This window comes from Haliotis rufescens, unplaced genomic scaffold (assembly GCF_023055435.1).
Source record: "Haliotis rufescens isolate VD_foot unplaced genomic scaffold, xgHalRufe1.0.p SCAF_77, whole genome shotgun sequence".
Taxonomy (NCBI): Eukaryota; Metazoa; Mollusca; class Gastropoda; order Lepetellida; family Haliotidae; genus Haliotis; species Haliotis rufescens.
This window is the reverse complement of record NW_025964369.1, coordinates 1,592,997-1,617,043: the sequence shown is the minus strand read 5'-3', so window position 1 is coordinate 1,617,043 and position 24,047 is coordinate 1,592,997. Positions and strand designations below refer to the sequence as shown.

At 39.4% G+C, this 24,047-nt stretch overlaps 1 protein-coding gene across 2 annotated transcripts; it reads right to left on the bottom strand.

Annotated features, from left to right (window-relative positions):
* Positions 1–3,376: 3,376 nt before the first annotated feature.
* LOC124111646 lies at positions 3,377–22,257 on the bottom strand. Of its 2 annotated transcripts, XM_048388723.1 has the most exons (17): positions 22,203–22,257; positions 19,162–19,197; positions 16,679–16,711; positions 16,262–16,297; positions 15,056–15,091; positions 14,320–14,355; positions 12,888–12,923; positions 12,087–12,122; positions 11,769–11,822; positions 10,964–10,993; positions 9,967–10,002; positions 9,490–9,525; positions 8,902–8,940; positions 8,090–8,119; positions 7,129–7,152; positions 4,935–4,976; positions 3,377–3,427 (listed from the first exon to the last, which is right to left on the bottom strand). In XM_048388723.1, exons 1-17 carry the CDS (start codon positions 22,228–22,230, stop codon positions 3,408–3,410), a joined length of 588 nt encoding a protein of 195 aa, XP_048244680.1. In that variant the 5' UTR covers positions 22,231–22,257; the 3' UTR covers positions 3,377–3,407. The 2 variants fall into 2 exon arrangements, with proteins under 2 accessions (XP_048244680.1, XP_048244681.1); XM_048388724.1 differs by lacking the exon at positions 14,320–14,355 and having other exon boundaries at positions 3,382–3,427.
* Between the last annotated feature and the right edge of the window lie 1,790 nt (positions 22,258–24,047).

Here is a 24,047-nt window from a genome sequence, read left to right as displayed (position 1 = left end):
TAAAAATCTTGGTATAACGGAAGCAGAGAATGAAAGCAGAATAAAGCTTTGGCTAAAGTACAGTGGAGTAAAGCACGATCCAAGAAGAAAAGTTTGTACAGTGCGAACCTCTCTCCTCTGTAAGAGTCAATTAAACAGCAAATTTGTTTCAAGTCAGCAGGACTTGCTCCCCTCTTTTTAAAAGTTACCGGCAACTCTCCAAACTTACTGACCTGAAAAGTTGGAACTTGTTGAGCATAATTATTTTGTTATTTATTGAAGGATATTGTGATATTGTGATAAATGAAATTGCATTTTGATTGGAAGATCTGTTGAATACGTAACATACTCAAACTTTCATTATTTCAGGTCAACCATCTTGGCCCATTGGTGGTATGACATCATCGGGCGAATAATGACTGTCATTCACAATAGTTTGGCCTGCTGCTATAATTGGATGGGAAGGGGGCGAAACATGCCTTCTCTGAACTTGTCCTGGCTCATGCTGTAAAAGTTTGGTTGTTGGTTTGTTGTTTAACGCCGCACTCAGCAATATTCCAGCTATATGACGGCGGTCTGTAAATAATCGAGTCTGGACCAGACAATCCAGTGATTAATATCATGAGCATCGACCCACGCAATTGGGATCGATGACATGCATCAACCAAGTCAGCGAGCCTGACCACCCGATCCCGTTAGTCGCCTTTTACCATGCTGTAAAAGGTATCATTCGTAAAGATATATGTAATCCAGAAACAGGGTAATATTAACAGAGGTTTTTACACTGATAAGTCATATTTTTCCACATAGCACCACATCGTGTGATATTTCTGTATGCTGTGACATGATAACCAATTATTTGTATAAAAGAAGCATTTCAACTTTTTTTTCCAAGACTAATAAAAAGATTCAGAATGAGATATATGTTGTGCCTGAAAAGTAAATATTTTTCAAAAAGGATTGTTATTCTCTTAACAAAAATGGGTTGTTTTGGTTGGTTGTTGGTTTGTTGTTTAACGCCGCACTCTGCAATATTCCAGCTATATGACGGCGGTCTGTAAATAATCGAGTCTGGACCAGACAATCCAGTGATTATTATCATGAGCATCGATCAACCCAATTGGGATCGATGACATGTGTTAACAGGATCTTGTTCAGAAAGATAACTTGGTTGACAATTTACAATTATTTGTTGTATCAAAGTCTTTTGTACCATTTTTTACATCAGTGTTTGGTGGCTCTCATTTGAGTGAGTGAGTGAGTGAGTTTGGTTTAACGCCGCTTTTAACAGTATTCCAGTTATATCACGGCGTGTCAGCTTAATGTGGGAGGAAAGCCCGAAGTGATTCAAGTCTTAGACGTTTACCACTTCGGTGAAACCCACGAGGACGGGTATGGTGCTGAGAAACCTAGAAACATAATCGGGGAGAATCTCATTTGAAAGTATACCTTTTTACCCTATCATTTTCATGGAATGTTGTATGTGGTCATGTTAATTGTTTGTTACATTTCTTTTTCAGCAGCACAGGTGGTGACACATGATACAGAAGAAAGAGTTTGTGAGTCATCAAACGAGGACAATTGAACAAATTTCAATGAATAAATATGTCCTCAACCAGAGTTTTCTATTGTCATTATTTTGCTGTAATGTTTACTGTATTTTGATTTAATGGAGGCAATGTAATACTATAGGCGCCTTTGCTTGTCTCGATCCTACTCTGAATGCTGTACAGTGATTATGCTGGACACAAAGTAATGTCAAAGGATTTTTCTTTTGATAGGACATCTGAAACCCTGCTGTTTATATGTAGGGTGAGTGAGTGAGTGAGTTTATGCTTTACGTCACATCGGCAATAGGGTGACACCAATGAAGATTACGATGTTACACTTCATTTTGTGGGATGAATTGTCCAATGGCGTTTGCAACTTCTGGGTAAAATATTAATCTTTAAATTGCACTTGAATGATTTGGAAATATTTTGATACAGTTGATCATCCCGTGTTTAGTTCTTATGACCCGTGAAGATTCCGGGGTAGAATAGGTCTTCAGCAACCCATACTTGCCGTAAAAGGCGACTATGCTTGTCGTAAAAGGCGGCTTACGGGATCATATGGTCAGTCTCGCTGACTTGGTTGATACATGTCATCGATCCCAATTGCGTGGATCGATGCTCATGATGTCAATCACTGGATTGTCTGGTCCAGACTCAATTATTTACAGACCGCCGTCATATAGCTGGAATATTGCTGAGTGCGGCGTAAAACAACAAACCAACCAACCAAAAGCCAAAAGTATATAGAATATACACATACCGTTTCGAAAGTGTCTTACATGTCATGTTCTTTTGGATGATGTTGGAAGACAGCAGTATATACCGCTCACATACATGTACATCACACATAGAACCCATGACTCATGTTATCTGCCCTTTAATATCAGATATTCTATGTTTCCCTATACCAAGCTATGGAAGTAGGAGGAGGTTTTAGTATGGGATTAAATATATTGACGGAAAGCCTTCTGCAGCGACAAAAAAACACAAGAGAAAACGTGTTAAGTTTAGGCCTTCAAGACATTTACTAAATAAATAGTGTTCAAATGATTCACCAACATTCCACATCTTCTCTGAGGTCGAGTGAGTGAGTATGGTTTTACGCCGCTTTTAGCTTCACACGTTGTGCCTTTGTTGGTTTGTTGTTTAACGCCGCACACAGCAATATTCCAGCTGAATATGACGGCGGTCTGTAAATAATCGAGTCTGGACCAGACAATCCAGTGATTTATATCATGAGCATCGATCCACGCAATTGGGAACGATGACATGCATCAACCAAGTCAGCGAGCCTGACCACCCGATCCTGTTAGTCACCTTTTACCGCAAGCATGGGTTGCTGAAGACCTATTCTACCCCGGAATCTTCACGGGTCAGCTATGGAAGTAGGAGACATTGTTTTAGTATTTGAATAGATATATGGGCGGAAAGCCTTCTGCGGAGACAAAAAAGCACAAGAGAAAACGTGTGTAGTTCAGGCCTTCAAGACATTTACTATCGTCAGTTTACAAGGACACTTCCAACGACATCACATCAGGCTACCATTGTGTCCAGTTGGATCTTTTGTCCTGAAAAAGAGCAGACAAAATGTCACATTCAAGACATGTCATGTTTCAGAGCATTGGATCACACACTTTGGATCACACATCAAACTTACTCGCAAATAGCCCAACAACTATCAACTGAAAATGTATACACTCAGAGATATAGATCGTTTACAGTGTGTGTAAATGCATTGGCAAATTAATGTCTTTTTTAAAGTAGAAATTAGAAAAAAAACAATATTAAATGAGAAGTACAATGATACGTATGAAAAGGAAAGATGTATTTGCTTAGTCGTTATACTTTGTAATCCTGCTGTTGTCTATTTCACGTTCATGCCCTTGGCTTTCGAACTGAAAGAGAAAAGAAAATATTTAATTGTGATGGAAAGTTTGTTAGCTTGCTTGTTGTTTAACCCCGCACACAGCAATATTCCAGCTACATGACAGTGGTCTGTACAAAATGAAGTCTGGACCAGGCAATTCAGAGATTGACATAATGAGCATCGATCTACGCAATAGAGATACGATGACATGCATCGACCATGCCTGCGAGCCTGACCACCCCATGCCGTTAGTCGTCTCTTACGACAAGCATGGGTTGCTGACCCGGATCTTCACTTGTCTATTGGGAGAAAGACACAAGTGGAAATCGTATAGCATACGTCGTACAATGTTCCGTTGAGTGTCAAGGCTAATCTCCTTTGCTTTGGTTTGTTTGTTTGTTGTTTCACGCCGCAGCAATATTCAAGCTAAATGACGGCGGTCTGTAAATAATCGAGTCTGGACCAGACAATCCAGATATTAATATCATGAGCATCGATTCAAGCAATTGGGATCGATGACATGCTTCAACCAAGTCAGCGAGCCTGATCACCCGACCACGTAAGTCGTCTCTTACGAAAGGCATTGTCGCCTTTTACGGCAAGCATGGGTTGCTGAAGACCTATTCTCACCCGTATCTTCACGGATCGTTTACTGTTAACGGTGCATTCGATGCACGTGTACAAAGCGTCAAAACAGGCGAAATCGTTCAAAATGAATAATGTTTACCACATGCAAAAAGGGCCCGTTAAGATCCCCTTTATAATGTGTCTTCAGCAACACATGCTTGCCGTAAAAGGCGATTATATGCTTTTCGTAAGGTGAGGTGAAATTGGGTTTAACGTCGCGTCCAAGATGCTTGTCGTAAGAGGCGACTAACGGGAACTTAGGAAATAGAAGCATTTTGGGTGCTGGAGTGGTACGGAATTCCTCAAACCTTCTTCGCAAAACTTGTCAACTCATTGTGACGACAATAAGCGGCCTGTATCGCAGCTAACGGAGGCCACACACGCTGTCGATGGGCGCGACCGGCAATGCCATTTTGTTCTGTTTTTAGGGGTATTTGTTAATGAAAGCGGTTTTCATCAAACAATCAACGCCCACTTTTTATGAAATGTTTTCTGTTTTCCATAGAATAGGTCTTCAGCAACCCATGCATGCCGTAAATGGAAACTATGCTTTTCGTAACGGGATCGGGTGGTCAGGCTCGCTGACTTGTTTGATGCACATCATCGTATCCCATTTGGCGTGGATCGATGCTCATGACGTCAATCACTGGATTGTCTGGTCCAGACTCGGTTTTTACCGACCGCCGTCATATAGCTTGAGTACTGGTGGGTGGGGCGTTAAACAACAAACCAACCATTTAGCGTGGATCAATGCTCATGATGGCAATCACTGGATTGTCTAGTTATTTAAAGACGGCGTCATATCGCTGGGATATTGAGAAACATTCGAGATGCAGAAATTTCAATAAAGTTTCGCCTATACCTAACGATCGATACTATAAATGATACATAGTTTAATAATACCATACCTCGCATCTCTATTATCTGTCGGAAGACAAGTCCTTGACGGGCTGAAGAAAAGAATGAATGAAATCTAAATTTTAAAAATGTAATATGAACAGTATCATGTTAATCATACAAAATTTATTCATATATAAAGTTAGTAAGTTGTGCATTATGATGTAATTATTTAAATCTTTTAAAAAACAAACAGGTTATAGTCTTGAACAGACTATACTGTCGTCAGCAGGTGACTAACTGTTCGTGTTAAGGCTGCTGATGGTAAAGATCTCATCAACTCAATTGGTCTTATTGAATGCAAAATAAGAATCTGTTTATTGCCCTTTTTTCAGTTTTTAATTGAATGTAAACATGTACATATATTTCCTTAAACAGTCTTCATCGTTTCACACCTTTTAATAATATTATTGAACGATAAAAATGAATTTGTCTTCATGAGAACTTTTTTACACCCTTTCTATGACACATATCAAGCAAAGAATGAAAATGAAATAAACATATATAAAAAAACATATGTCATAGTTCAATGAATATCTAAGCGTAATTCCTTCATGACTGAATTTTCTATGACAGTGAATTTTCTATAACTCAGGAATTTCAAAAGTAAATTGAATGGAAACGACTGAAAATGCATGATATTTACTACAATAAGGCTTCTATATAAAAAAAACAAATGTACAGTGTGAATATTGCAGCATTTTGTAAGTTAGCAATCCAAAGGGCACTTAAATAAGTCACGATATGGCTGAAATACTGTCGATGTGACTAAATCATTACTCACATCACATCACTAAAAATAATATACTCAACAACAAAAGTTCCTGTGACACCAATATTTTAGTGTATTTTTCAAACAAGTAAAGTTTGGTTTTCAATATTGTAGTACATGTATGGAATCAAGTCACAAAAACGCAACTTCTACAGAAAAGCATGCATTCCATGCAAAAGTTGACTTTTATGCAAGCCGAATGCATTTTTACTACCCAAGAAAACATGTGTGTTAACGGGATTCCATATGCATTGTTTAGCATCGTGCTGACAACAACCACTCAGAAAAACAACAAAATTAAGCAATTATTCAACATGACAAAATGCCACGCCTGTCCGAAAATGAGCGTCTGCGAACCATTGGTATGCTTGAAGCAGGATCCAGTCAACGTGATGTTGCAAGATTGCAAAATTTAACGCCCACAGAAACACCATTTGGTGTTTATGGCAACGTTGGCAAAAGACGAATGCAGTCAGAGACCATCCTCGGAGTGGCAGGCCACGCGTAACCAATAATCAACAAGACAACTGGATTCGAACAACACACCTACGAAATCGATTCCAGCCAGCAACAGTGACTGCAAGAAGCATCCCTGGCCTTCGACCAATATCTTCACAAACCGTACGTCGTCGCCTCAGATGTGCAGGGATTGTCGCCAGAAGACCCGCCAGGCGTCCATTTTGAAAGGAAACCACCGTCAAGCACGTCTACAGTGGTGCAGACAACGTCTACGCTGGACGGCCATGCACTGGGGACAAGTTCTATTCACTGACAAGTCTCGTTTTCACCTCAGCCACAGCGATGGACGGATTCAAGTGTACCGACGTCGAGGTGAACGTTACGTCAATCATTGTGTCATGGAAGAACATCGGTACGGGGCCGGCAGCGTTATGGTATGGGGTGGCATAACAGCAAGAAGGAGGACCCGTTTGATAGTGGTAGAGGGAAATCTCAATGGTCAGCGGTACCGCGACGAGATCAACGGCCCTGTTGTTCTACCGTTTTTGCGTCGTCATGGCCCAGGCCTTACCTTTCAACATGACAACGCCCGGCCTCATATTGCTCGACTTGTTCAGGATTCAATTTGCATCATCAGTGGAAATGGCTTATAATTTGCCAGTGTTAGTTTAAAGAGATTTGTATTTATAGGATGTGTGTGAAGTTTCATGTTTGTATTCTCTGATGAATAATTGGACATTATTTCTCTATTTAGTGTTGTTAGTTATATAAACCTGATACTCAAAGAGGTCACGTGCAGTTGCCTTGTACATATTTTTTTCTTGTCAACGTACTCACCTGTCAATGAAATCAAATACTTTATGAAAATTATATAGTTGGACATCAATGCCCCCGTACCAAATCCATGGGATAATCAGGGTTTAAAACATTCCCTTGTTTCCAGATAATATTTCGATTGCTGCATGTGGACGTACCTTGTTTGTTGTCTTCACCAAAAACTGAAAGAAGTAATAAAGTAACAATACTGAATCAGTGTCTCTAATTAAAACATGGATGGATTTGTCAATATATAGCTAATTTGTTCAAAGACATTCCTCAATGACTATTGTCAGTATTGTCTCGCCATCTTCTATACACATAACAACCAGACAATGTTCTGTATGTGTATAATAGTCATTCCTATAATTCATTGAGGAATTTATGTTAAGTTACTAGATTTCAAATAGGTCAATTCAAATAGAATTGTGCAAAATAGAAAATGTTATCCAAAGGTCATATTGAACAGTGTATCGAGTGACTGTTTGCCATAAAATCTTAGTTAAGGTTATGTGTTTTGAAAGTCGTGTTGAAATACACATTCTTTTACACAAAATTCTTTTTAACATAAAACTTATGTTTAATCTTAACTGGAGTCTCTGATTTTGCCTTTCCTCTATTATCAAGCTGACGATCTATGACAGTGAGTGAGTGAGTATGATTTTATTTCGCTTTTAGCAATATTCCAGCAATATCAAGGCGGGGGACACCAGAAATGGGTGCACACAATGTACCAATGTCGGGAATCGAACCCGGGTCTTCGGCATGACGAGCAAACGTTTTAACCACTAGGCTACCCGACCGCCTCCAATCTACGACAGTACCAAACATTGAAAAACACATGAAGTTCCTACTCTGTCTCGTCTTTTCAACATTTTCAAATACTTCTTGTCCATCTTCTCTGCCGACCTACTTTCATTCTTTGCTGGGCGGGTCGGGAAGCCTAGTGGTTAAAGCATTCGCTCGTCACGCCGAAGACTCAGGTTCGATTCCCGACATGGGTACAATGTGTGAAGCCCATTTCCCTTTGTCCCCCACCCGGATATTGCTGGAATATTGCTAAAAGCGGTGTAAAACCAAACTCACTCACTCACTCACTCATTCGTTGCTAGTTCGTACCTGTTAACAGTCCTTTGAATATTCCTAGTACTGAAAGAGAGAAATAGTGTTACCCATCAATCCGAATCAGAAGATTTTATAATCAGAATGAAAGTCATGCTTCGGTTTATAATACCCCTTCATATGAAGAATAAGGAAGACTTTTAAACATATTACATAAACTCATACATCCCTTAATTATGAGTCCTGGTTCTCATTATTACAGGTATATACCTCATCATACATTTGCAAACATGGGTATGACATGCAAACGTGACAGCACCATATGTTCGTCACATGAAAAGGATTCCCCCGATGACGAAATGTGTCTCCTAAACATGACAGGTGTCAAGTTTCTAATGTATGAAATCGTGTTCTTAGAAACAAACACATGCATTGAAACGCTGCAAACATAACTGTGAAGGCCTCACTGATACCTCTCGCGAATCTTTATAAATTGAGAGGCATAAATTGATAGTGTTCTGTTATTTTAGGAGTAGTTCGAACCTTTAAAACGTCACTATTCGACTTCATAATGTCTTCACACTCACGAGACCCGTGAAGATCCGAGTCAGGATAGGTCTTCAGCAACCCATGCTTGGCGAAAAGGCGACTATGCTTGTCTTAAGAGGCGACAACAGGATCGGATGTTCAGAGTCACTGACTTGTTGATGCATGTCATCGTATACCAATTGCGTGGATCGATGTGCATGATGTCAATCACTGGATTGTCTGGCCCAGACTTGATTATTTACAGACCGCCGTCATATAGCTGGGATATTGCCGAGTGGGGTGTTAGAAAAAACAAACAAACAACAATCAAGCATACTCACGGTCACCCTTGCTGACTTGGGCTCCTCCTACGGTAAGAACTGAAACACACAATTAACTTCAGATGACAGTTGCATTCGTCTTTGACTAATTGACCGGAACCTTGACGATAGAGATGTAACTATATCTATAGTCACAACGTTTAGTGACAAGTGTGAAGGAAGTCATTCCTTAAGTTTGTCACGTGGGAAAGTGGTTTAAGTCTGAGAAGACCCCTGAAGACCCTTACAAAGCACTCGAATCCAATGAGTTTCTCTGGACATGCTGTTAGTTATATGTTCTCTAATATCCTAAGGGGCGGTCGGGTAGCCTAGTGGTTAAAGCGTTCGCTCGTCACGCCAAAGACCCGGGTTCGATTCCCGATATGGGTACAATGTGTGAACCCCATTTCCGGTGTCCCCCGCCGTGATATTGCTGGAATATTGCTAAAAGCGGCGTAAGACCAAACTCACTCACTCACTCACTCTTGTATCCTAATGTACGACGTATGGGTACGACTGTCTGCAACCGTTGGCTCACATCAGAAACACTAACATAAACATTGGCGTCACATATCAAGCGATGTGTTTGCGTTGCCTCACAATACGTACCTCTGAGGAACTCTGTGAGATCAAAGGCTGCAAGAACTGAAAGGAAAATGTAGTGTATAAAACAATCCATTTTATTTGTTTTGTTGTTTTGTAACATTCATTAAGAGGCACCAGGTGTGGCACGATACTTTCCCAACGTAAGAGGACGTACATTATGTGAAGGGAAGAGATTTGTATTTAGATATGCTGTAAAAGATTTGATACATATCTGTAAGCCTCAACTTGATGTGTCAAAAACATGTTTACTTCGTCCTTAGCGGCTATCAGACATATCATTACATATGTCCAAATTACAGATGTGTTCTCTAATCCCCCATAGTGACGTATATGAAAGAATTATGAAAGCAAACAAGTGAAAATATTCAATTTTACATCGATGAAAGGTCGAACAGTCATGGACATATGGTACTTCCAGGTCATTGGGAGTATAATTGTGATCAAAATATTGTTTTGTGGTTGGTGTCATTTGTTACATACTTATTGTACGGTCCTTGGTAGCCAAGCCTCGAAGCACTGAAACCATAAAACAAAATTCAGTTAAGCAAGGAATACAGAAATGTGGTTTAATTTTTAGACAGAACACTGATGTGTATATATTACAATAATAAGTTTTTTACATCACAGTTATACTATATTACGCCACTTTGGAGGTACTATGTATTCAAACAGATCAAGGCTTTTCAAATATACTTCGTTTCAGCAAGTCTTGACAGAATGGCTTACATGGCGTGTGTCCACAATGTTGTGACATTAAAACAATATTACAGAAGCTGATGAAGGAGTAAGCATATACTCCGAAACTTTGTGTTGCCCATAACAAAGAAATTGTCATCATCAATGTATATATTATAATAATAATTTTGTTCACATCACGGTCATACTATATTGTGGTATGTATATATCTATATAAGTACAATAAGATTTTTTTTCACGTCAGTCAAAGTGAATTATGGCTACATAGTGGAATAATGGTCAAGCAAACGAGTGTTGTAGAGTTTAAGCAAATGATCAGTGAATTCTGAAGTGTTATTACTTTTCGTTTGAAAGAAATTCGTACCTAGGTTAGGTTTCTCAATGGTTATCGCCGTAAACCCATGCTTGCCTTAAAAGGTGACTATGCTTGCTGTAAGAGGCGACTAACGGGATCGGGTGGTCAGGCTCGCTGACTTGGTTGAAGCATGTCATCGATCCCTATTGTGTGGATCGATCCCTACTGTGTCGATTGATGCGCATGATATCAATCACTGGATCGTCTGGTCCAGACTCGATTATATACAGACCGCCGTCACATAGCTGGAAAAATGCCGAGTGCGGCACAAACCAACAAACCAAACAACCAACCAACCAACTCAATGGTTGTCGTGCTGTCCCTTTCAGTATATGGCAGCTGAAATTCAACATCATTTGTTCACCTTGGTCATGTTAAAATTCCACAGCTGTAACCATCCACCCTTTTAAACCTTTATGTACCTACCTTTAAGGGTTTTCTTGCTTTCTTGTAATTCTTAAAAAAATACAGAACTTTCAAAAAGACATCACAGCATAATAGAACTTCATTATGAATCGACAAAACGGACATAAACCGGCGTATAGTCATGGATGAATTGTACGTTAAAGAAATTAGTTGGTTGTAAATAATTCAAAATGAGTAAAAGAAATGCGTGTTAGTGCCATCATCCAACGAAAGGATAAATATTGTCTCGTCAAATTATTACCATGCTGTTAAAACATTGGCTGCTTATAGATATTTCATTATTTTCCAGTCGCTTCAATACAATTTACACGGAATGATCTACTCATGACTTATAAAAGCATGACTAAGAGGTGAGTAAGGGGATCAGTGACTTGGTTGCTGCATGCAATCAATCCCAATTGCGTAACTTTACAGACTGCCGTCATATAGCTGGAATATTGCTTAGTGCGGCGTTAAACAACAAACAAACAAACAAATTTGGGACCTAGATATGTCAATGTTAAATAAATTAAACTTTCTTTTTTGCCTTTCTACAATTTATCAGAGGTCAATGAAATGCTACTCCCATAAATAATTATGTTTTTTTCTATATTTCACTGAAAAAGTCGCATATCTGTCATTAAAACAATCCAACATGTTATACTTTTTGTTGCAAGAAATACATAACTGAGAAACGTTGTAATAAACAGTTCAGCTTTATCAAAATATCGGTCTTTTTCTGTGTGGGTCTTCATAACAATAGCTGATCATGTAACTTATGATAGTTATTGGGGGGCACAAAGACAACACATCGATTCATACATACCCTCTTCATCCGAACGAACAGTACCATTTTTAGTTGGTAAGTCAAGTGAAAGAACTGTAAAAATAACGAACGTAGATTAAATAAATAACATTAATAAGAAATGCATGGTGTGCAAATACGTATCGTTTTAGCTTGCCCTTTTCAATGTCTTCAGAAAAAGTTTCAACCAATTCCTTAATTATAACATTAAGTACGTTTTAAAAAGGGTCATAAGTATGAGTATTACGCGTAAAGTACAATAATGTGGATTGAGTTGTGATGTCCGCAGATATATCAGATGAAGTGACGTTTGGACACAGCTTTTTGTCGTTCACTTACGTGTTTTTCGATCCGCCTGATTTAGGTCTTGAACATCTGTAAGACAAACAACACCCATAGAATGACACATACATTAATTCACTCAGTAGTATTACCTTGAAATAAACTAGAATCGAAGCAAAATATGTTTTCCCCTAATCAAATACAGTTCAGTTTCTGTGACATCCCCTGAAAATCACAAATCGTAGTTCAAATGTTTTTTTTTCAATCGGATGCACCGATTATTATAAGGAATAACGTATGATTAAGTTTCCCTAGCAATTATGACAAACATCTTACTAGTACAGAGGATGCTGATGACGTTGTAGGTGTAAAGACATATGGTTGAGTGCGTGAGTTAGTTTGGTTTTAAGTCGCTTTGAGCAGTATTCCAGCAATTTAACGGCGAGGGACACCAGAAATGGGCTTCACACATTGTACCCATGTTGGAAATCGAACCTGGGTCCTCGGCGTGACGAGCAAACGCTTTGACCACTAGGCTAGGTTGAGAGGGACACTTGGTGACACTTAGAATACTCATCAGACGTCGCGTCATCGCTCAATGTGAGAATGTTTTCTCAACTAACTTCAAACTGAATGACAGTTCATGTTAAGAGCGTTACCTTACCCATACGTGATGCTTGTTTATAAATATCATTTGTATTAATATTACATTACACACAGCTCTGTGTGCATGTCTGTTACCTCTGAATCGTTTATGTCATGGACGCAAATTAAATAGCGAGCAAAGTAATACATTTCTTCATAGAATGGTTCATGTTTAAACACTGGAATAATTTCTATTTCTTCAGTGGTACCTACATGTCACAATGCCCCATGGTTTCGTGATTCTAGTAACTGGAAAACAAAAATGAGAGGAATGTTTATTAAGATCTAGGGTACACACAATAACACTCTGTCTTCTGAACACTGTCTGCAGAACAATGACTTCAATTGATTGTTATCAGGTTATTTGACATCTGAAAATGTAACAGGAATGTTGTGACAGCAAGGATTTGTTTGTTTGTTTGTTGTTTAGCGCCACAGCCATCAATATTCGAAGTGTATGATGGCCGTCTGTTAATATTCAAGTCTAGACCAGACAATACAGAGATTGACATCATGAGAATCGATCCACGCAATTAGGATACGATGAAATGCATCAACCAAGTCAGCGAGTCTGACCACCCGATCGCGTTAGTCGCCTCTTCCAACAAGCATAGTCGCCTTTTACGACGAGCATTGGTTATGAGTAAGAAAATTATGTTGGTTGGTTTTGTTGGTTTGTTGTTGTACGCCGCACTCAGCAATATTCCAGCTATATGACAGCGGTCTGTAAATAATTTACGGCAAGCATGGGTTGGTGAAGACCTATTCTACCCCGGAATCTTCACGGGTCAAGAACCTTATGTGAAGGGTGGAGATTTGTATTTAGATATCTTTGAAAGCTTCACCTCGATGTGCCGCCTGCCAGTGGCATGTGTTTTGTCTTTTTAATATTGGCTAGCATAACGTACAGCCGATGGTGTCCAAAGTGATGGCATAAATCCTGCTTGGAGTCCTGCAGAAAGCGAAAGTAATGAGAGTCCCCATTTAAATTTGATCTGGTTTGTTTTATACTTCAATTGTGATATTAACACTACTAATTTGTCGCCCTTTAAAGATCCGGGGTAGAATTGGTCTTTAGCAACCCATGCTTGCCGTAAAAGGTGACTATGCTTGTTGTAAAGGGCGACTAACGGGACTGACTGACTTGGTTGACGCATGTGATCGATCCCAATTGCGTGAGCGATGCTCATGATATTAATCACTGGATTGTCTGGTCTAGACTCGATTATTTACCCACCGCCGTCATATAGCTGGAATATTGCTGAGTGCGGCGTTAAACAACAAAATATAATCAACCATTTGATTGTCCTTTGTTGACAGCAATTTAGAAAGTATTATCTTGTTCTCATCGCAATATTGCCGATGCTTTTTTAACTTACTCACTCACTAGTACTGATGTGTCATATACATGTTTAGTTTGTCATTAAAGGGTATCAGACATATCATTACATATGTCTAAATTACAGTTGTGTTGTTCTAAAATCCCCTTGATAACGTATATGAAAACATCAACAAAGAAAACAAATTTAGATATTCATTTTTCCATCGATGAATGGTTGAGCTGTCATAGACATATGGTACATCCAGGTCTTCCTGAGAATAATTCTGTCGAAATATTGTTTTGTGGTTTGTATTATTTACATACTAATTGAAATGTCCGAGTCAGTCATTCCTTGTAACGCTGAAACCATAAAACAAATAAACAGTTAAACAAGGACTCATGATGAAAAACAACAACATCATTTTATACTCAGCAATATTCCAGCTATATGACGGCGGTATGTAAATAATCGAGTCTGGACCAGACAATCCAGTGATTGACATGAGCATCGATCTACGCAATTGGGATACACTGGCATGCATCAACCCAGTCAGCGAGCCTTACCACCCGATCCCGTTAGTCGCCTTTTACGACAAGCATAGTCGCCTTTTACGTCAAGCATGGGTTGCTGAAGACCTATTCTAACCCGGATTTTCCTGGGATAGCAGTATTCAATATATATGTTCATTTTTATTTTTTCATCTAGTGCATTAATTAAAGATCAAACTTCTCGGAAATTCATAGCTGGGCCTGAACATTGATATGGATATTCATATTTTACACCTTTAACTTTAAGGCATTAATACGGTAAGGACATTAGTGAGCGGTACTCCTTTCTTCTCGTTTTATTTGCCTCGTACCGGGTGCGCCCGTGTAAATAAACCGTTTCTGAGTACTTACTGGTCCCGGGGACGCTAAGAGAATTTTTCCTCCTTGATATCAAATTTGACACTTATGGACAAAGTGCTTGACACAATGGCAGTTACTTGTCGACAATCGCTGGGCAAGCATGAACTAGAAGGATTAGAGACAGGCGGAATTTTACCATACATGTACTCACGTTTTATGAGGTCGCCGATCTTATAATCACGGAACACTGAAACGGAGAAATAATTGCGTTTATTGATAGCCAATTGACATCGCCATCTTGCCTTCAAAGAAGTTTATAATTTCCTTCTGCATATATTGTAACTTCTTTATTATCTTTCGTATTCTGAAGTCAGTTCTCAATAACAGGAGAATATTTCCATCAAGTACGTTCACTTGATTTTATCCAATTCATATTGTTTTCTTTCAACCCGGGGCTTTAGTTCTGTCTGTGGAGAAACTCTATTCCTCATAAGTGAGTGTTTATTTGTTGTTTAACGCCGCACTCAGCAATATTCCAGCTATAAAATATATGACGGCGGACTGTAAATAATCCAATAATCACGAGCATCGATCTGACCACCCGATCCCGTTAGTCGCCTCTTAAAAGAAAACAATATGAATGTGACAAAATCAAGTGAACGTACTTGGTGGAAATATTCGACTGTTACTGGGAACTGACATCAGAATACGAAAGACAACAAGAGTTTGCCACTAACGTGGCTATATCCTCCGCCCCTGTTGCAGAATTTATGACATAATTAAATCTAAACAAACCCTAACCTTTTTTGAACCGAGGTGGAACTTGTCATGGAAATTGTAAAAAAAAGAAGAAGTCCATCTTGTTGCCATGGAAACGTAAAAAAATAAAAAATTCTAAAATTTCTAAATAGCAAAAGGCACCAGTTCTGCATGTACTTGACAGACCTGCAAAGTTTCGTGAAAAATATATTGAACGGTTTCTGAGTTATGCTCCGGAAACGAAACGTGACGGACGGACTGAGCCCGTTTCTATATCCCCCGCCAACTTTGTTGGGCGGGGCATAATAATGGAAGTTACAATATATGCAGATGAAAAATAAAAACTTTTTTTACGGCAAGATGGGGGTGTCAATTGGCTATCAATAAAAACAAAATTTAGTGAGTGGGAATGGTATTACGCCACTGTGAGCAATAATTCAACAACATCACGACAGGGGACACCAGAAATGGGCTTTACACATTGTACATATGTAGGCAATCGAAAACGGGCCTTCGGCGTGATGAGTGAACGCTTCAACCACAAGGCTATCCCACCAGCCCTATTTCTCATATACATAGTATTGATGTTAAGTAACATGATTTTGACTATTCTGTCACATTCAGACATACCGAGTCACTGTATATAGCCATTACCTACCTTTAACCATCTCGCTAGGAGTCTGGACGTCAAAAGCTAAATAAAACATACATCTCTTTGATTAAAATAATCATTATAATTAATGTAAGTGGCTTTTGATTCAATATGATATATGAAAATGTTTAGTCCTCGTATACCGTCTGTTTGTTGTTTAACGCTGCACTCAGCAATATTCCTGCCGTCATATAGCTGGAATATTGCTGAGTGCGGCGTTAAACAAAAAAACAAACCAGTATATGAGGACTTAACATTTTGCATTGTTTTACATGTTTTTTTTACCATTTAAAGAGGAATATATTGTATCTGTTATAGTGTCAGTTTTATAAGAATATAAGGAAACGATACCAAAATATCCCCCTCAGGAAATCGATTTCATGCTTACGTATTTTTCAATTCATTTGCATTTTTCACACTTACTTTTTTCCATCAATCCATCAATCATCGAGTGTCCTGAATATAAATAATTTTGTGTATGTAATCCAATCAATTGTGTTTCAAAATTCATATGATGTTTACATTTTCACCATCTTTGTGAATGTCGGTGTAAATGACTTCAACTGGTTTATTCATGGTCTGTACATCAAACATTCACGACCATGTTTCTCGTGTCAAGGTTTGAATACTGCTACTGCTACTGAAATATTACATAGGTAGTTATTGGAGTATGTTTTGTGGCAAATGTTCACATAAGTTTTTTTTGTTTGTTTGTTGTTTGAAGCAAATGAGGAGGTTTTTTTTGTAGGGAATGCCCTGACAATGAACTCCTCTTATGTTAATATGACGAGGTGAGTGAGTGAGTGAGTACGGCTTTACGCCGCTTTTAGCAATATTCCAGCAATATCACGGCGGGGGACACCAGAAATGGGCTTCACACATTGTACCCATGTCGGGAATCGAACCCGGGTCTTTGGCGTGACGAGCGAACGCTTTAACCACTAGGCTACCCGACCGCCCTATGACGAGGTGAAATCGGAGAGGTGGAGACTTGTATTGGTATGGTCAGAGGTTCTGGGAGAGGGATGCGCTTGGTTTGTCTCATTAGTTGGTTGGTTGGTTGTTTAACGCCGCACTCAGCAATATTCCAGCTATGTGACGGCGGTCTGTAAATAATCGAGTTTGGACCAGACAATCCCGTGATTGACATCATGAGCATCGATCCATGCATTTGGGATCGATGACGTGCATCAATCAAGTCCGCGAACCTGACCACCCGATCCCCTTAGTCGCCTGTTACGGCACGCATGGTCGCCTTTTACGGCAAGCATGGGTTGCTGAAGACCTATTCTATCCCGGATCTTCACGGTTCTCGCACAAGTTAAACGAATTTACAATTCGCATTGATAAGTTAAGATAATGGTGAGTAATATACTTCTAAAAGTCACTAAAGGATATATTACTAAGCTTCACATTTACCAATTTTTACAGATAATTAAATATAAGACTAGTGTATATCAAATGAATACAAGATAACAATTGAGGTTGGCGAGTTCGTTTTTCAAAATTTTACATTTTATGTCGCATCGCCAATGTCTCATCCATACTGTCGCTGTTGATGCAAGATCAAGTGTTGAAATTGAAGCTGTGATTTACTAATTAAAGCCCTTTCCACTTGGTGCAATGGATCCGGATGCTATGAATCTGGTGTGTTAAATATAGAATAAAGCCCCGTTGATGTACTCATATCTTGCGTGTTAAATATTGAAAAAAAACCCGTTGATGTACTCATATCTGGTGTGTTAAATATAAAATAAAACCCCGTTGATGTACTCATATCTGGTGTGTTAAATATAAAATAAAACCCCGTTGATGTACTCATATATGGTGTGTTAAATATAGAATAAAACCCCGTTGATGTACTCATATCTTGCGTGTTAAATATAAAAGAAAACCCCGTTGATGTACTCATATCTGGTGTGTTAAATATAAAATAAAGCCCCGTTGATGTACTCATATCTGGTGTGTTAAATATAAAATAAAACCCCGTTGATGTACTCATATCTTGTGTGTTAAATATAGAATAAAACCCCGTTGATGTACTCATATCTGGTGTGTACAATATAGAATAAAACCCCGTTGATGTCCTCATATCTGGTGTGTGAAATATAAAATAAAGCCCCGTTGATTTACTCATATCTGGTGTGTGAAATATAAAATAAAGCCCCGTTGATGTACTCAGTTGTATTCTTCAAAATGTAGGGATCATGAAATATTGATTTTATTATCTGTCGTCAGAAGAAAGGTCATCATTGAAAACTGACTACCAAAACCTAACGCCCCAACACACACGAAACATGGGACGTGCTATTCCTCCGTCCACGTGGGTATGGGGCCATTCTTGATCTTGCGACTTCAGTGAAAGGTTTGTTTTTTTGTTTTTTTTGTTTCTTGCTTAACGCCGCACTCAGCAATATTCCAGCTATATGGCGGCGGTCTGTAAATAATCGAGTCTGGACCAGACAATCCAGTGATTGATATCATGAGCATCGATTCACGCAATTGGGATACGATGACAACCAAGTCAGCAAGCCTGACCACCCGGTATCGTTAGTCGCCTCTTACGACAAGCATATTCGCCTTGTACGGCAAGAGGGTGAAGTGTATTTTTTACCACGTCAAATTTAAGGTCGCTATTTTAAATACTATCAATGCAAACAGCAAAGGTTGAAAGTGAAGCTGACTATTACAATTTAGTCACTTTTTTATGCAAGTCATTAGTGCAACATGTTCTTTTAATGAGCAGAAAGAAGTCACTGTGCTCATATATACATTCATAAATACATGAAAGTGATAAAGGTTAACGATTTCATGTGCTGAGAAGAATTGCTTGCCTAATTACAAATATATCAATATCAAACACATTACATTGCATTGTCTATGTAAAATTATGTGGTTGTACATACGGTTTTCCGTCTCATCCGCACCTACAGCGCCGAGAACTGAAACATAATGTGTTAAGTACTGAACATACAGTGCCATTTAGAAAGTGGTCAAATGTAACAAATATTTTATTTAGGATAACTCTTTCGTAATACAGATTCTAGTATTTTTTTGTGTTGAGTCCAATCCTGTATTCGAACCCACACTGCCATAGTAAGGCACCTCATCGCCAGCACACAAAGTCAGCGATCTTTATAATGCACTCAACCTCCGAGGTTTCCACAAAATGAAAGTCCGACGACTGGTAGTCTAGATCACATATTTTGTGTAGACCCGGCTCTCATTGCCGAAAGCTATGAACATACAATACCATTTAGAAAGTGGTCAAATGTAACTAATGTTATATTTGGGGTAACCCTTTTTTAGTTAAGTACAGAATCCCATTCGGGATTCGAACCCACACTGTAATCGCCAGCACACAAAGTCAGCGATCTAAACCACTCAGCCACCGAGAATGATGAATGAAATATCCTTGCTGGTGTCACTGTAACTGAAAGCTATTGCTCAAAAAGGGGTTTCAAATATTAGATTTAGCATCATTCAATGCTGCAGGAAATACTGACAGACTATAGTAGGCGTATATTCGTGTTGCCATGACAGAATCAACTCCGAATGATACGTTAGCGAAGATGAGAGACGTGTCCTGGGTTGTCTAATCTTGTAGGTTGCTAGACGAATTGGATAATTGAGTAAACAATACTCACCTGGAATTATTATACACATAGTTGTAACCTTAAATTTGGGTTTTCCCATAGCGGCACTACAAACTACACGTGAGGCACAACTGACGTGCAGTTATCAACTCATTATTAGTAACTTTAACATTGGGTTTTCCCATAGCGGCACTACAAACTACAGGTGAGGCACAACTGACGTGCAGTTATGAACTCATTAGTTGTAACTTTAACATTGGGTTTTCCCATAGCGGCACTACAAATTACAGGTGAGGCACAACAGACCTTGTAACTTTAACATTGGGTTTTCCCATAGCGGCACTACAAACTACAGGTGAGGCACAACAGACCTTGTAACTTTAACATTGGGTTTTCCCATAGCGGCACTACAAACTACAGGTGAGGCACAACAGACCTTGTAACTTTAACATTGGGTTTTACCATAGCGGCACTACAAACTACAGGTGAGGCACAAAGGCGCGCAGTACATCAACTCATCAGTTGTAACTTTAACATTGGGTTTTCCCACAGCGGCACAACAAACTACACGTGAGGCACAACAGACCTTGTAACTTTAACATTGAGTTTTCCCATAGCGGCACTACAAACTACATGTGAGGCACAACAGAAGTGCAGTACATCAACTCATTAGTTGTAAATTTAACATTAGGTTTTCCCATAGCGGCACTACAAACTGCATGTGAGGCACAACAGAAGTGCGGTACATCAACTCATTAGTTGTAAATTTAACATTAGGTTTTCCCATAGCAGCACTACAAACTATCCGTGAGGCACAACAGCCGCGCAGTACATCAACTCATTAGTTGTAACTTTAACATTGGGTTTTCCCATAGCGGCACTACAAACTACAGGTGAGGCACAACAGACGTGCAGTACATCAACCCATTAGTTGTAACTTTAACATTGGGTTTTACCATAGCGGCACTACAAACTACAGGTGAGGCACAACAGACTAGTAGTACATCAACTCATTAGTTGTAAATTTAACATTGGATTTTCACATAGCGGCACTACAAACTACATGTGAGGCACAACAGACGTTGTAACTTTAACATTTGGTTTTCTCACAGCAGCACTACAAACTACACGTGATGCACAACAGACGTGCAGTACATCAACTCATTAGTTGTAACTTTAACATTGGGTTTTCCCATAGCGGCACTACAAACTACATGTGAGGCACAACAGACGTGCAGTACATCAACTCATTAGTTGTAACTTTAACATTGGGTTTTCCCATAGCGGCACAACAAACTACAGGTGAGGCACAACAGACGTGCAGTACATGAACTCATTAGTTGTAACTTTAACATTGGATTTTCCCATAGCGGCACTACAAACTACAGGTGAGGCACAACAGACGTGCAGTACATCAACTCATTATGAAGTACTCGCACAAAAACTGATCGCCCTATGCTTGTTTCAACGTTGAAACAGAATTCCTTGTAGTGACGTAATAAATGTGACGTCACAATCACAGATAGCAATGCGCCAAAGTTTCAAATTCTTCATGTTTTTCTTAGTCTTATTTCATAGGGATTTCTGCCACAAATATATCACCATCCATGCTTAGTTGAAATGTTAGGTGCAAGTATTAAACTGTTCATTTGGATCAAACTCAATTCAGTGCTTGCGTCATTTCATGAATATTCAATGAATACATGTTACATGGCTGTTTTAAGAAAATAACTATTTGCATCCATGCATAATCTCCGTTGTACCTGGGTTCGATCTGCTTTTATAAGAACCTGGATGCACGGGTGGCCCAGTTTTGCAGGGTTGCGTCCCTTTGGGCACGCCAGACACCGATGATCATGGATTCAAATCGCGGTTTCTCCCAAATATGTTCCCCGGAATGTCACCATATCTGTTCTCGTGGGTTTCAACGACGTCGTAAACATCTAAGACCTGCATCACTTCGGGTTTTCCTCCCACATTAAGCTGACACGCCGTGATATAACCGGAATACTGTTTGAAAAGCGGCTTTAAACCCAACACACACACACACACACACACACACACACACACACACACACACACACACACACACACACACACACACACACACACACACACACACACACTCACTCTCTTACTAAAATGACCTAGTTACAAATACATTGGACATAAATATTCATGGTATTAACGTCTCTTCTATTATGTTTGAACTTAGAAAACTTTGACGGGAATGCAAATATGACTATTATTTTTGCAATGTTTAGTATAAATGCCTTTACTCAGTTCACATCTATAGTAGACCTATGCAGAGACCTAATATGCAAGAAAGGAAATTCAAAACAAAAACTTACCAAGAACTAAGAGGACCAGTGATTGCATGGCAGTCGTGGTTCAAACGGAAGATCACGATGAAATATTTGTGTTGCAGGGAATTTCACTTAAATAGCTATATGCTACCAATTTCAACAATTAATTTCATGAAATTAGATTTAATTTTCGTCTTTTACGATTCTAATTTTCAGGATAGAAATAGAACATGTAGTATCAGGTTGCTTTTGTAATGTGTAATCGACACAGCTTTATGCAAATGTATTCAAAGTACAGCCCATATCAAATGATACCAAGTTAATAAAAAGCACAAATCATATGTAAATCATATTTGACGCCTTGAAATGACAATTAAATATATGCTCGAAAAAATAAACGCAAACGTGTTTTTCACGAGATCCATTCCGACGTCCACATGGTTGTAAAGTGAGTCAGTGTGGTTTTCACGAGATCCATTCCGACGTCCACATGGTTGTAAAGTGAGTCAGTGTGGTTTTCACGAGATCCATTCCGACGTCCACATGGTTGTAAAGTGAGTCAGTGTGTTTTTCACAAGAACCATTCAGACGTCCACATGGTTGTAAAGTGAGTCAGTGTGTTTTTCACGAGAACCATTCAGACGTCCACATGGTTGTAAAGTGAGTCAGTGTGGTTTTCACGAGATCCATTCCGACGTCCACATGGTTGTAAAGTGAGTCAGTGTGGTTTTCACGAGATCCATTCCGACGTCCACATGGTTGTAAAGTGAGTCAGTGTGGTTTTCACGAGATCCATTCCGACGTCCACATGGTTGTAAAGTGAGTCAGTGTGGTTTTCACGAGATCCATTCCGACGTCCACATGGTTGTAAAGTGAGTCAGTGTGGTTTTCACGAGATCCATTCCGACGTCCACATGGTTGTAAAGTGAGTCAGTGTGGTTTTCACGAGATCCATTCCGACGTCCACATGGTTGTAAAGTGAGTCAGTGTGGTTTTCACGAGAACCATTCCGACGTCCACATGGTTGTAAAGTGAGTCAGTGTGGTTTTCACGAGAACCATTCCGACGTCCACATGGTTGTAAAGTGAGTCAGTGTGGTTTTCACGAGATCCATTCCGACGTCTACATGGTTGTAAAGTGACTCAGTGTGGTTTAAGGCCGCCTTTAACAATATTCCCGGTATGCTTACTGTGGGAAGAAAAATTGAGGTGATGCAGGTCTCAGCCGTTTACCACATTGGAGAAATCACTGACGCACTGGTATGGTGCTGACAAACCTAGAAACGTAATCGGGGCGAACCCAAGGCATGCAACACACAGCGAAATGCTGCTTCCTTGACGACAGGGACACCCGTATCTCCAAGTTTTAAAAGCGATAAGGTGTCAAGTGTGTGTTCGGAAGATTACAAACTGAAACCTAATTCATACACGTTAACAGATAAGTATTTGCATGTGCCGGTTACATATCTCAAGTATGGCAGTCGTAAGCATAGCATCTCGTACGTCCGTCATTGAATGACTGCATGACACATCTTCCCCATGCAATCAAGAAGAGCTTGGCCAAATCGCTGCAGATGCTGTGTTTGACGTTGTCGTTGACGTCTTTCGAGCAAATGCCTCATATGTTCAATTCGTTTGAGATCGGGGATTTTCTTAGATTCTTTCAAGAAACGATTATCGTCACCATAACGCACACATGTTAAGTTGCCCTGCATATGAACGAGATATGTGACAGATATCTTCCCCATCACGACACTTCCCCAACTATGTAAGCGACACCGCTGCAACCGTTGGAGTCGATTACGTTAACGTAAATTAACGCCAGATTCAGGCAGTACGTAAGCGGTTACGTACATTCTGTGCAGATCTGGTACTTAAACCAGGAATTTGT